Raw genomic sequence first — 12942 nt, forward strand, 5'->3', positions numbered from 1 at the left:
CACGGATTTCCTTCTAACATGTTTATTCAGCTGTGGTGGAATTTGCTTTTATGGCTTTATATCGGAGTAATTTGATTTGATAATTGTGGCTTTAAGGCGCTTGTAGCGAGGTACACTTTGCACCTTAACCTCATTAACCAGACTTATTTAATCGAGAGATCAAATAAGGGTCCGCAGATCCAGTTTAAGAAAACACCATTCAGCAGCGAGTTCTCCATGAGAGCGGCGTATCAAAGTCTCACAGCGGAGACGGTTCCAGATTGATAAAAGCCGAATGTCCTATAGTGACCATGGGATGTCCCTTGAAGTGCTCGTCTTATTGTATAATACAGGGGCGGCCAACTCCAGTCCTCAAGGGCCACCAACAGGTCAGGTTTGAAGGATATCCCTGCTTCAGCACAAGTGGCTCAATCAGTGCCTCAGTCAAAGACTGAGCCACCTGTGCTCAAGCCGGGATATCCTTCAAACTTGGCCTTGTTGGTGGCCCTTGAGGACTGGAGTTGGCCATCCCTGGTTTAATACATCAGCGCAGAGGAACTACATAAGTCCTGGAAAGGTAAAGGCGAGAAGAACTGGATCCAACATGAGATCGTGATAGTTCTTCATACGTAGATTCCATTCTAGTAGCCGCTTTGCAATGTGTCCGGCCCCTCTGACAGGGAAGGTAATAAAAAGGCAGTCCCAAATAGGAGCAGAAAGAGCCAAAGACATGTGTTGTCTGACAGCATGGTGCCCGCGTTGTGCTTGTCCCTCTCCCCCTGTCTCAGCCGAGGGGAAGGGTAATGGGAGAGGAGACACGTGGCTGACATAGCTCCTTCCCCTCTATTCAGAGTCCCAGCCAAAAAGAAAAACAATGCAAAGCAGCTAGTGTTTGCTTAACCACGATTGCTGCGTGACAACGGGAGCGAGAAGGGAACGGTTTATTCAAATGAGAAACCTGGGCTGTTCCCACCCATCGTAGAATGTGTGCGGCAGAACGTGCGAGGCCGGGAATAAGGTCGGGAGGGCGCGGCACGATCAAATTGACGTGCCTCTATGAGGCTGTCTTTAGAGCACGTGACCAGAGGCGGTGGCGCTCGCGATGCGCGAGGAAACCAAAAAACTCTGTTTTGTCGCTCGACAGCCGCTTCACGTGAGCAGTTTGCCCAATGCGTGTGAACCTGCTCTGTGATGTCACGGCCACACCCACGACACCCCCCCGTCATCGCGTCCAATTACAGGGCACACATCCCTCGTGCTAGAGCAAAGCGCGAAGCCCCACGCACGGCCGCGCGAGCGCACGCACCCTCCATGGACGCGGTCTAAGGAGGAGAGAGTACAACAGGACGGTGGGTGCATTGCGGCTTCAGATTTTCTAGCTAGTGAAGGGGCTGGGAAGTGTTTGCTATTTAAAGGCAGAGATCAGCAGTGATTGATTAACACAGTCCCTCCAGTAAGTCTCAATAGTGGCTGCTCCTTTTCACAATCATAAAGCAACAGTCAAATACTGTACAGTAAATGCTATGCACAAACTAGGATTGGGGAGTACTGAGAGCAGAAAGGATCCTGAGCTGAGAACAATGTATTAGAAACTGATAAGCATGGCAGCATGCGGGGCTAGATGCTGATAAGCATGGCAGTGTGCGGGGCTAGCTGCTGATAAGCATGGCAGCATGCAGGGCTAGCTGCTGATAAGCATGGCAGAGTGTGGGGCAAGCTGCTGATAAGCATGGCAGCGTGCGGGCTAGCTGCTGATAAGCATGGCAGCGTGCGGGCGAGCTGCTGATAAGCATGGCAGCGTGCGGGCGAGCTGCTGATAAGCATGGCAGTGTGCGGGGCTAGCTGCTGATAAGCATGGCAGCATGCAGGGCTAGCTGCTGATAAGCATGGCAGTGTGCGGGGCTAGCTGCTGATAAGCATGGCAGCATGCAGGGCTAGCTGCTGATAAGCATGGCAGTGTGCGGGGCTAGCTGCTGATAAGCATGGCAGTGTGCGGGGCTAGCTGCTGATAAGCATGGCAGCATGCAGGGCTAGCTGCTGATAAGCATGGCAGTGTGCGGGGCTAGCTGCTGATAAGCATGGCAGCATGCAGGGCTAGCTGCTGATAAGCATGGCAGTGTGCGGGGCTAGCTGCTGATAAGCATGGCAGCGTGCGGGGCTAGCTGCTGATAAGCATGGCAGCGTGCGGGGCTAGCTGCTGATAAGCATGGCAGCATGCGGGGCTAGCTGCTGATAAGCATGGCAGCGTGCGGGGCTAGCTGCTGATAAGCATGGCAGCATGCAGGGCTAGCTGCTGATAAGCATGGCAGCGTGCGGGGCTAGCTGCTGATAAGCATGGCAGCTTGCGGGGCTAGCTGCTGATAAGCATGGCAGCGTGCGGGGCTAGCTGCTGATAAGCATGGCAGCATGCGGGGCTAGCTGCTGATAAGCATGGCAGCGTGCGGGCTAGCTGCTGATAAGCATGGCAGCATGCAGGGCTAGCTGCTGATAAGCATGGCAGTGTGCTGGCTAGCTGCAGATAAGCATGGCAGCGTGTGGGGCTAGCTGCTGATAAGCATGGCAGTGTGCGGGGCTAGCTGCTGATAAGCATGGCAGCATGCAGGGCTAGCTGCTGATAAGCATGGCAGTGTGCTGGCTAGCTGCAGATAAGCATGGCAGCGTGTGGGGCTAGCTGCTGATAAGCATGGCAGCGTGTGGGGCTAGCTGCTGATAAGCATGGCACCATGCGGGGCTAGCTGCTGATAAGCATGGCAGCGTGCGGGGCTAGCTGCTGATAAGCATGGCAGTGTGCAGGGCTAGCTGCTGATAAGCATGGCAGCGTGCGGGGCTAGCTGCTGATAAGCATGGCAGCATGCGTGGCTAGCTGCTGATAAGCATGGCAGCGTGCGGGGCTAGCTGCTGATAAGCATGGCAGCATGCGGGGCTAGCTGCTGATAAGCATGGCAGCGTACGGGGCTAGCTGCTGATAAGCATGGCAGCTTGCGGGGCTAGCTGCGTATAAGCATGGCAGCGTGCGGGGCTAGCTGCTGATAAGCATGGCAGCATGCGGGGCTAGCTGCTGATAAGCATGGCAGCGTGCGGGGCTAGCTGCTGATAAGCATGGCAGCATGCGGGGCTAGCTGCTGATAAGCATGGCAGCGTGCGGGCTAGCTGCTGATAAGCATGGCAGCATGCAGGGCTAGCTGCTGATAAGCATGGCAGCGTGCTGGCTAGCTGCAGATAAGCATGGCAGCGTGTGGGGCTAGCTGCTGATAAGCATGGCACCATGCGGGGCTAGCTGCTGATAAGCATGGCAGCGTGCGGGGCTAGCTGCTGATAAGCATGGCAGCGTGCAGGGCTAGCTGCTGATAAGCATGGCAGCGTGCGGGGCTAGCTGCTGATAAGCATGGCAGCATGCGTGGCTAGCTGCTGATAAGCATGGCAGCGTGCGGGGCTAGCTGCTGATAAGCATGGCAGCATGCGGGGCTAGCTGCTGATAAGCATGGCAGCGTGCGGGGCTAGCTGCTGATAAGCATGGCAGCTTGCGGGGCTAGCTGCGTATAAGCATGGCAGCGTGCGGGGCTAGCTGCTGATAAGCATGGCAGCATGCGGGGCTAGCTGCTGATAAGCATGGCAGCGTGCGGGGCAGCTGCTGATAAGCATGGCAGAGTGCGGGGCTAGCTGCTGATAAGCATGGCAGAGTGAGGGGCTAGCTGCTGATAAGCATGGCAGCGTGCGGGGCTAGCTGCTGATAAGCATGGCAGCGTGCGGGGCTAGCTTCTGATAAGCATGGCAGCATGCGGGGCTAGCTGCTGATAAGCATGGCAGCGTGCGGGGCTAGCTTCTAATAAGCATGGCAGCGTGCGGGGCTAGCTGCTGATAAGCATGGCAGAGTGCGGGGCTAGCTGCTGATAAGCATGGCAGCATGCGGGGCTAGCTGCTGATAAGCATGGCAGCGTGCGGGGCTAGCTTCTAATAAGCATGGCAGCGTGCGGGGCTAGCTGCTGATAAGCATGGCAGCATGCGGGGCTAGCTGCTGATAAGCATGGCAGCGTGCGGGGCTAGCTGCTGATAAGCATGGCAGAGTGCGGGGCTAGCTGCTGATAAGCATGGCAGCATGTGGGGCTAGCTTCTGATAAGCATGGCAGCGTGCAGGCTAGCTGCTGATAAGCATGGCAGCGTGCGGGGCTAGCTGCTGATAAGCATGGCAGAGTGCGGGGCTAGCTGCTGATAAGCATGACAGCGTGCAGGGCTAGCTGCTGATAAGCATGGCAGCATGCGGGGCTAGCTGCTGATAAGCATGGCAGCGTGCGGGGCTAGCTTCTGATAAGCATAGCAGCGTGCGGGGCTAGCTGCTGATAAGCATGGCAGCATGCGGGGCTAGCTGCTGATAAGCATGGCAGAGTGCGGGGCTAGCTGCTGATAAGCATGGCAGCATGCAGGGCTAGCTTCTGATAAGCATGGCAGCGTGCAGGCTAGCTGCTGATAAGCATGGCAGCGTGCGGGGCTAGCTGCTGATAAGCATGGCAGAGTGCGGGGCTAGCTGCTGATAAGCATGGCAGTGTGCGGGCTAGCTGTTGATAAGCATGGCAGCGTGCGGGGCTAGCTGCTGATAAGCATGGCAGCTTGCGGGGCTAGCTGCTGATAAGCATGGCAGCGTGCGGGGCTAGCTTCTGATAAGCATGGCAGCGTGCAGGCTAGCTGCTGATAAGCATGGCAGAGTGCGGGGCAAGCTTCTGATAAGCATGGCAGAGTGCGGGGCTAGCTGCTGATAAGCATGGCAGTGTGCGGGCTAGCTGCTGATAAGCATGGCAGTGTGTGGGGCTAGCTGTTGATAAGCATGGCAGCGTGCGGGGCTAGCTGTTGATAAGCATGGCAGCGTGCGGGGCTAGCTGCTGATAAGCATGGCAGTGTGCGGGGCTAGCTGCTGATAAGCATGGCAGCATGCGGGGCTAGCTGCTGATAAGCATGGCAGCGTGCGGGGCTAGCTGCTGATAAGCATGGCAGAGTGCGGGGCTAGCTGCTGATAAGCATGGCAGCATGCGGGGCTAGCTGCTGATAAGCATGGCAGCGTATGGGGCTAGCTGCTGATAAGCATGGCAGCGTGCGGGCTAGCTGTTGATAAGCATGGCAGCGTGCAGGGCTAGCTGCTGATAAGCATGGCAGCATGCGGGGCTAGCTGCTGATAAGCATGGCAGCGTATGGGGCTAGCTGCTTATAAGCATGGCAGCGTGCGGGGCTAGCTGTTGATAAGCATGGCAGCGTGCGGGGCTAGCTGTTGATAAGCATGGCAGCGTGCGGGGCTAGCTGCTGATAAGCATGGCAGAGTGCGGGGCTAGCTGTTGATAAGCATGGCAGCGTGCAGGGCTAGCTGCTGATAAGCATGGCAGCGTGCGGGGCTAGCTGCAGATAAGCATGGCAGTGTGCGGGGCTAGCTGCAGATAAGCATGGCAGTGTGCGGGGCTAGCTGCTGATAAGCATGGCAGAGTGCGGGGCTAGCTGCTGATAAGCATGGCAGCGTGCGGGGCTAGCTGTTGATAAGCATGGCAGCGTGCAGGGCTAGCTGCTGATAAGCATGGCAGTGTGCGTGGCTAGCTGCTGATAAGCATGGCAGCGTGCGGGGCTAGCTGCTGCTAAGCATGGCAGCGTACGGGGCTAGCTGCTGATAAGCATGGCAGTGTGTGGGGCAAACTGCTGATAAGCATGGCAGCATGCGGGGCTAGCTGCTGATAAGCATGGCAGCATGCGGGGCTAGCTGCTGATAAGCATGGCAGCGTGCAGTGTAATTGCTATTAACAAATGCAGACTTCAGCTTTTCCATCACGTTTTTATGGAAACTTACCACAAAATGAAGTTGTTTACAAAATATTTGTGATATAAGGGAGATTGCCTCTTTAATTCCTTTACTGGCAGATATCTAACCCTCTGATATAGAGATCCACACAGGATATGGTATCTTGCTAAGCAACTTTCTAAGGTCTGTTTTGCAGCAACGCGGATTAATTAAAAAGCCTGAGTCTGCACACGTAAATAGCCCTGAGGTTTGTGTCCCGAGTCACAAATAAACACAAGTAACGGAGGCAGCGCTGGCTGCTGAGGCCATTTACTTACAGAGGGCTAGATCGGGGGGCTCAACTCCCGTCCTCAAATGCCCCCAACAGGTCAGGTTTTCTGGATATCCTAGGATCAACACAGCTGGCTCAATCAGTCCCTGCTTCAGCACAGGTGGCTCAAGCAGAGGCTCAGTCTTGGACCGAGCCTTTGCTTGAGCTACCTGTGCTGAATCTGGGATATCCTGAAAACCTGACCAGTTGGGGGGGCTTGAGGACGGATTTGGGCCCCCCTGATCTAGATCTAGGGCATTATTAATGTTCTCTAACAAAGACCCAAATGATCCGAGACCTTAAAGGGACAGTCCATTCTTGGACCAAAGAATAGCCTATTAATAGCAGTGGCAAAGGGGTCACTGTACATCTGGGTGGTTGATGCATTGTTATTATTTTTTTTATCAAACTCTGACACATATAAAAGTATTTAAACCATTTTAAAGTTAGCCTGTAAACATAGTGATCTGAGAATTAGGAGATGTTTCATTTCCTCTGCCTGCTCCCTCTTGTCTGATATCACGGTGTTAAACAAGAGCTTGCACAGGTTCACCCCCCCCCTTATTTTGCCCTTATCTTTATTGGTAAGGGTAGTTTAGAGATAAAGAAAACCCCAGACAAACACTCCCCCATTCAGAGGACCCTAAGAAATGCAATTTCTACAGAAACAAAAACAGACAAGCATTTGCTTTAGGGAGGCTACATTTGTTCAAGGAAGTTAATTGTGATTGCATCTGTAAAGAATCTAATTGCTGTTTGCACCCATTGGGCAGAAAAAATGGAAATGACTTTATATTCAGCCAAACCCTTTCTGGAGACGGTTCCTCTGGTTCTACTCTCTGTAGATATCCTCGGACTAGTTCCGAAGACGGTTCCTCTGGTTCTACTCTCTGTAGATATCCTCGATCCCGTTCCGAAGACGGTTCCTCTGGTTCTACTCTCTGTAGATATCCTCGAACCCGTTCCGAAGACGGTTCCTCTTGTTCTATTCTCTGTAGATATCCTCGATCCCGTTCCGAAGACGGTTCCTCTTGTTCTATTCTCTGTAGATATCCTCGGACCCGTTCCGAAGACGGTTCCTCTTGTTCTATTCTCTGTAGATATCCTCGGACCCGTTCCGAAGACGGTTCCTCTGGTTCTACTCTCTGTAGATATCCTCGAACCCATTCCGAAGACGGTTCCTCTGGTTCTACTCTCTGTAGATATCCTCGATCCCGTTCCGAAGACGGTTCCTCTGGTTCTACTCTCTGTAGATATCCACGAACCCGTTCCGAAGACGGTTCCTCTGGTTCTACTCTCGGTAGATATCCTCGAACCCGTTCCGGAGACGGTTCCTCTGGTTCTACTCTCTGTAGATTTCCTCGGAAGACTGCAGCACTGCACAAACTTTGTGGCCCTCATGCATGGGGGAAATAAGAAAAACAGACTGGGGCGGAGGCGTACAAACCAACAATTTAATATTGATAAGACAATAAAAAGATTGCCGAAGCGATCTATAAATGAACAAATAAAATATACATGGATGGCACCATGAGTGTGTGTTGGTTCCTACGCAGTTAGGAAAAATTGGAATCCTACTTACGACAGGTCCGTAGGACTTGCGCCTTGTAGGTAGCACTCTGGAGATTTTTCTTCCCGGTTGTTAGCTCGATGCGGCTGTCGGCGTCTGTGGTGGGCTGCGCAGTTCCGACTCCTCTGACTCATCACTGCCCGGCCTTCTGTGATGATGTCACTCTCAGCTGTTCGTTGGCTACAGGATCCCTCTGGTGTACAACAATAACCCTACGCGTTTCAAGACGTGCAAAATCGCCTCTTCCTCAGGGGGGGTGACAATGCTTGGATTCTACGTCTTTTTATACCTCAACTCAGATCCAATTATGATGTTACATAATGTCATGGGTCGATTTTTCAATTAGGTTTATAATCATAGTCCACGGGACTCCTATTCAGGACTGTTCGTACATCGGGCACATATAACAGATATAAATGCTTGTATCAATACAGATACATTTGGAAATATAAACATTTATACATAAAACTGTTTAAATATATTGTACGTGACCCGGCGCTAATATCTGTGAAAAAACAATGAAAAAATGAAAAAAATATAATGTATATATAGGAGACAAGTGGTGGGGTGTGAGGGCTCAGGAGGTCAGACTGGGAGAGGTCACATCAGACTGGGAGAGGTCACATCAGACTGGGAGAGGTCACATCAGACTGGGAGAGGTCACATCAGACTGGGAGAGGTCACATCAGACTGGGAGAGGTCACATCAGACTGGGAGAGGTCGCTGTGTCCCTGCTGTGCCCAGGGAGGAGCCTAAGGAGCAGTGTCCCAGTCATCCCAGCCGCGAGTCTTACGGAAGACAGTGACGTCACACTAGAGCGCCGGATACACGCGAGGTACACGCGGTACCGGAGCGGACTACCAGTGACTTAGGCGGCTGTGTGTGTGTGCTGGGCCGAGCACTTTTTTATTGTATTTTAACTCACCTCCTTTTGTGAGTATTTTATCGTGGTTTTGGGCAAGTGCCATTAAAGATTTATTGTGCTGCGCAATCCTCTGTCCTTCTTTTTGTTCCCTAAACGGAGTAAGAGGTACAGGATTCCTGAAGACAGGGGCTGCAGAAAGATCCCTTCTATACCCACGGAGGCCAGGAACACCACGAGGGGTTCGTGCGACATCAAGAGGCTTCCAGGGAAAGAAGGCTTAAAGAACAGATTCTCTCCCCTGCACGTGATCTAGCTACTTCTAGTAAGTAGGCAATTCAGATATACATCATCATTTGGAAATAATATTGTTTGTCTCGATATACTGTGCAATGTTTGTTCTCTGCTTGATATCTTTAATATGCAGGATCAAGCACAACATATGAGAAGAACCATCTGTTTTGATGAACTGTGGACTGAGTTTGTGCCCAACCGGACTTTTCAGGTTGTAACCATTGAACTATCATTTCATCACTTGGCACCATTTGGGACTATATATACATTATATTTTTTCCATTTTTTCATTGTTTTTTCACATATATAAGCGCCGGGTTATGTCATCTATTTTTGTGTTTATTTAATTAGTTAGAGATATAAGAGATGTCTCAGTAGATCACCAGGCAGCTCAGTTTAGTAAGTGCACAGCACTGTAGTAATAGCATTAGGTTTAGCGCTTTAAACAGTATATTTGTAATTTAAATTTTAATATTGTACGTGACGCTCAAACAATTTTATTTATATGTATCTGTATATTTATCTGTATTGATACATGCATTTATACCTGCAAGATTTCTGGGGGGGGGGGAGGGCGTGGCAGTTATAGAGGTAACGCACTCTCTCCCACAAGGCATTTAAATTAAATGCCGGGGGACTGTGCGAGGCCTCTATAACACACGTCGTCATGGTAACCGTGCGTCACATTATTCCACTGGGTCACGTGATGCCACGTTTCCATGGCAACATGGCATCATGGGACTCCGCTCGCCATTTGATGCTGGGGCCAAGCGGGGCGGGATAGGGGCGCGAGCCGCAGAGGAGAGCAGGCAAGGGTGCACACGGCGAGAAGTTTGCGCACACCTGCTCTAGGCTATAATTAAAAACCCTACTCTCCAGTTTTTTTTTAAATATTTTTTTTTTCTTTAACTTACCGGTTTCAGGGGCTCTCCTGAAACAGGACCACCCAGCAGCAGGAGATATGGACCGCTGACGTCCCAGCACTTTGGGTAATAAATACAGCAGGCAGTATTGTCGTTAACAATGAATAATATCGCTACGATGCAGTTATTCTCTTCTTTCATTGGCTGCCAAGACTGCCCCCTGCACATTAGTGTCCTACGGGGGACATTCGCCGAGTACCAAGGCAGGGTATCACACCGCGATCCTGCGATAACTGCCTTCATTGGCTCTGTGAATCCCGGCATGTATCTCCTGGACTAGTAGGCTCCTTTTACTAAGACTGGGACTGTCCTGCCCGTCTCCAACCAGGCCAGCATAATATATACATACAATTCCAGCAAGCTCAAAACCCAAGCCCACATATACATAAATAAGTATTACACCTTTACAGTGAGGTTTATCGGTCTTCTATAAGAGACCTATACCACAGTATAGGGGTGCCAGGTGTCCAGTATTGTACCGGACTGTCCTGTATTTGGTCACTCTGTCCAGTAAAAAATGATAGCTAATACAGGACATGTATGTGTAAACCGGTGTTACCTCACCGGACATAGTGACCGGATCGGCGGGGGGGGGGCGCAAGATTTCCCCGAGCAGGGAGAGAGCAGGGCTGTTGCTAGGGGGCTGGGAAGCTTTCTCCAAACTGAGTGGCTGCTGCTGGGTGATGCAGCAGGAGGTGGATGGAACCTGTGGGTGAGGTCAAGGAGAGGAGGAAACCGCAAGGAGAAGAGAGGTGGCTGTCTCTCGAGCGTTTGTGTCTCTCGAGTGCGTGCATGTGTTTCTACTGTATGTGTCTCGAGCATGTGTGTGTGTGTGTGTGTGTGTGTGTGTGTGTGTGTGTGTGTGTGTGTGTGTGTGTGTGTGTGTGTGTGTGTGTGTGTGTGTGTGTGTGTGTGTCTCTCTAGCGCGACACACCTGTCACCAATGTGTCCAGTAGTTTTGGAGAAACCACCTGGCAACCCTATTCACCTATATTATTATTATTATTATTATTATTATTATTATTATTATTATTCATGACCTTCACTGCCAGAGAGGCTACAACACATTACAAAGGGGATACAGGGGTATTCTTTAGTTTAAAATCCAAAAGCTTGTTAAATAATTCCCATCCTACTCTGAGTTTAAACATAGTAAGAAGGACAAGGCACAGCTAGTGTTTATTTATTTCCCTTCTAATAAAGGTAAGTTACTGCCCCATTACCTGCATGTTACGCTGCTTCTCATCATGTAGAATTTATAAGTACCCAGTTTGACTAATTTCCACACATTCTGGTGCTATACAGTACATCAATTATCATAAATCAATAACTACTTCCTACAGTCTGACAGCTACAAAACTAGTGCAAACCCTGTGCAAAACCAGTGCAAAACCAGTGCAAAACCAGTGCAAAACCAGTGCAAAACCAGTGCAAAAACCTATGTATAAAAATAATACTAAAAAGTGCGAGAACTGCTTTGGCCCCGGATATAGTAGGCGCACGTGATGGAGCGCATGGCGTCGCGTGTGCGCCTGTAGCTTGAGCGTTCAGTGGCCTTTGGAATTTCTATGACGCACGGGATGGGGAGGCATGGCGGAGGCGTGGCCGTGACGTCACATGGCTGGTTCGCCCTCATTGGCTGAACCGCACCACGGGTCCCGGGCAATCGCGCAACAAAGACAAAAAATATCTCGCGAAAAATCTGCCGCGCCCTCGCGCTTCATCGTCCGTGCGGTCGCGCGCTCTATGTCCTGCCTCATTGAGGTGCGCCCTTTTGTTCCAGCTGCGCGCGCAGTTTGAACGCAGCCTTTACGAGCTGCTCAGGGAGACACAGAGAGAGACTGCTTCTCTCTCATCTCTCTGCGCAGCTCTTACAGACTGCTGGCTGGCCCGGTAGGCTTAACGATGGGGGGTCCCATTCAGAAGCAGAGACCCCCACTACATTAATCCTTCTGGGAATTTACTGTCCTCTGGGCAACGAGAGCAATAGCCGCGCTCCAGCGCACGAAATCGTGGCACAGGGCAGTAAGTTTTGCTATATCTGTATGTACCACAAAAACTAAAATAATCCAATTGCTTCACTTCTGGCCACATTTCCAAAACTTGTGGTACATTTCTGCCACAGCTTTGTAGCTGCATAATTAGTCTCAAAGCAAAAGGAACACACATTGAATATTTAGCATCCCAGGACACTCTCAATGCCTCCATAAAACTGCTTTTAACCCATAAAAGGTACGTGTCTGAAACCTGACTCAGATTTACAGTAGAGGTACCTAACACAAGCATTCTGCCCATTTAACCCTTGGTACTTTATAAATGTCCCTCTTTGGGACAGGTTCTTCAGAACAGATTCTAAGGTTCTCCATTATGTTCAATAGAGTAAACCACTGATGTAAAATGTAACCATGTTTACTGGAGCAGAACCACACTCCCCTATTACTGCAGAGCTCTTACCTTAATGAATTGCTCCAGTGTCTGGCTGTCCATGCAGGTGTGGTTCTTCAACAGCTCCCACTTCTCGTGCTGGAAGTGCTCTGATAGGTCCACCTCTGCCTTGCTCTCCAGTGCCCAGAAGACAGAAGCTCCCACCAGCAGGTAGGTGACATACAGGAGGAGCAAGAACAGAGTCACTGGCACCTTACAACCCTCCAGCTTAAGGCAGCAGGACCTGATAAGCCCCGAATCTGTGAAGAATACCAGGGGTAGAGCAGATGTGGGAGCAGGTCTGTTGTCTCACTGCAGGAGTTCGGTGGGTAAAGGGGGAGGATCATGGGTGGACAGAAATGGGGGAGGCATCAGCATTTGGGGGAATCAACAGCCAGAGGAATTGCTAATGCCAGAAAGCAGAGCAGAATGAATCAGACCCCGCAGCAGCCCGGTATGTTTCAGAGCTAGAAGGGACAGCACAGGAACCTAGGAGGAGTTAGGAGGAGAGGCGGTGGGAGGGCTGAGGTGTTCTTATTATCCAGCACAGATACACCACCAAAACTGGACAGGGGGCAGTGCTGAGAGTGGGGTCTAGGTCGGTACTGAGGGGGGTGAAGGTGCATCATTAACCTCTGCACTTCCAGAGAGGCAGCAACACGTTGCATCACTAATAATAATACTTGGAAAGTAGATGCAAGGTTGGGGGTGGGAGAGAGGTAGGTGGGTGTGGGGAGAAGAGAGGGTTTAAGGAGGCCAGTAGTATGGTGGTTAGTATTAGGGTGGGCTGTCTCTCCCCTCCCACAC

The 12942-nt window shown here is 51.1% G+C and overlaps 1 protein-coding gene across 2 annotated transcripts in view; it reads right to left on the reverse strand.

The window, feature by feature from the left end:
• Window positions 1-12738, reverse strand: part of LOC142492595 (potassium channel subfamily K member 17-like) — a 63149-nt gene extending 50411 nt beyond the window's left edge. The window contains exon 1 of one of the 2 annotated variants that reach the window (XR_012800854.1): window positions 12166-12738. Coding sequence is in view for 1 of the 2 variants with exons in the window: in XM_075595368.1 (XP_075451483.1) it covers window positions 12166-12198 (33 nt within the window). In the remaining variant the exon portion in view is untranslated. The remainder of the gene's footprint in view (window positions 1-12165) is intronic. The other variant, XM_075595368.1, reaches the window with a different exon arrangement.
• Between the last annotated feature and the right edge of the window lie 204 nt (window positions 12739-12942).

Source organism: Ascaphus truei, chromosome 4 (genome assembly GCF_040206685.1).
Source record: "Ascaphus truei isolate aAscTru1 chromosome 4, aAscTru1.hap1, whole genome shotgun sequence".
Taxonomy (NCBI): domain Eukaryota; kingdom Metazoa; phylum Chordata; class Amphibia; order Anura; family Ascaphidae; genus Ascaphus; species Ascaphus truei.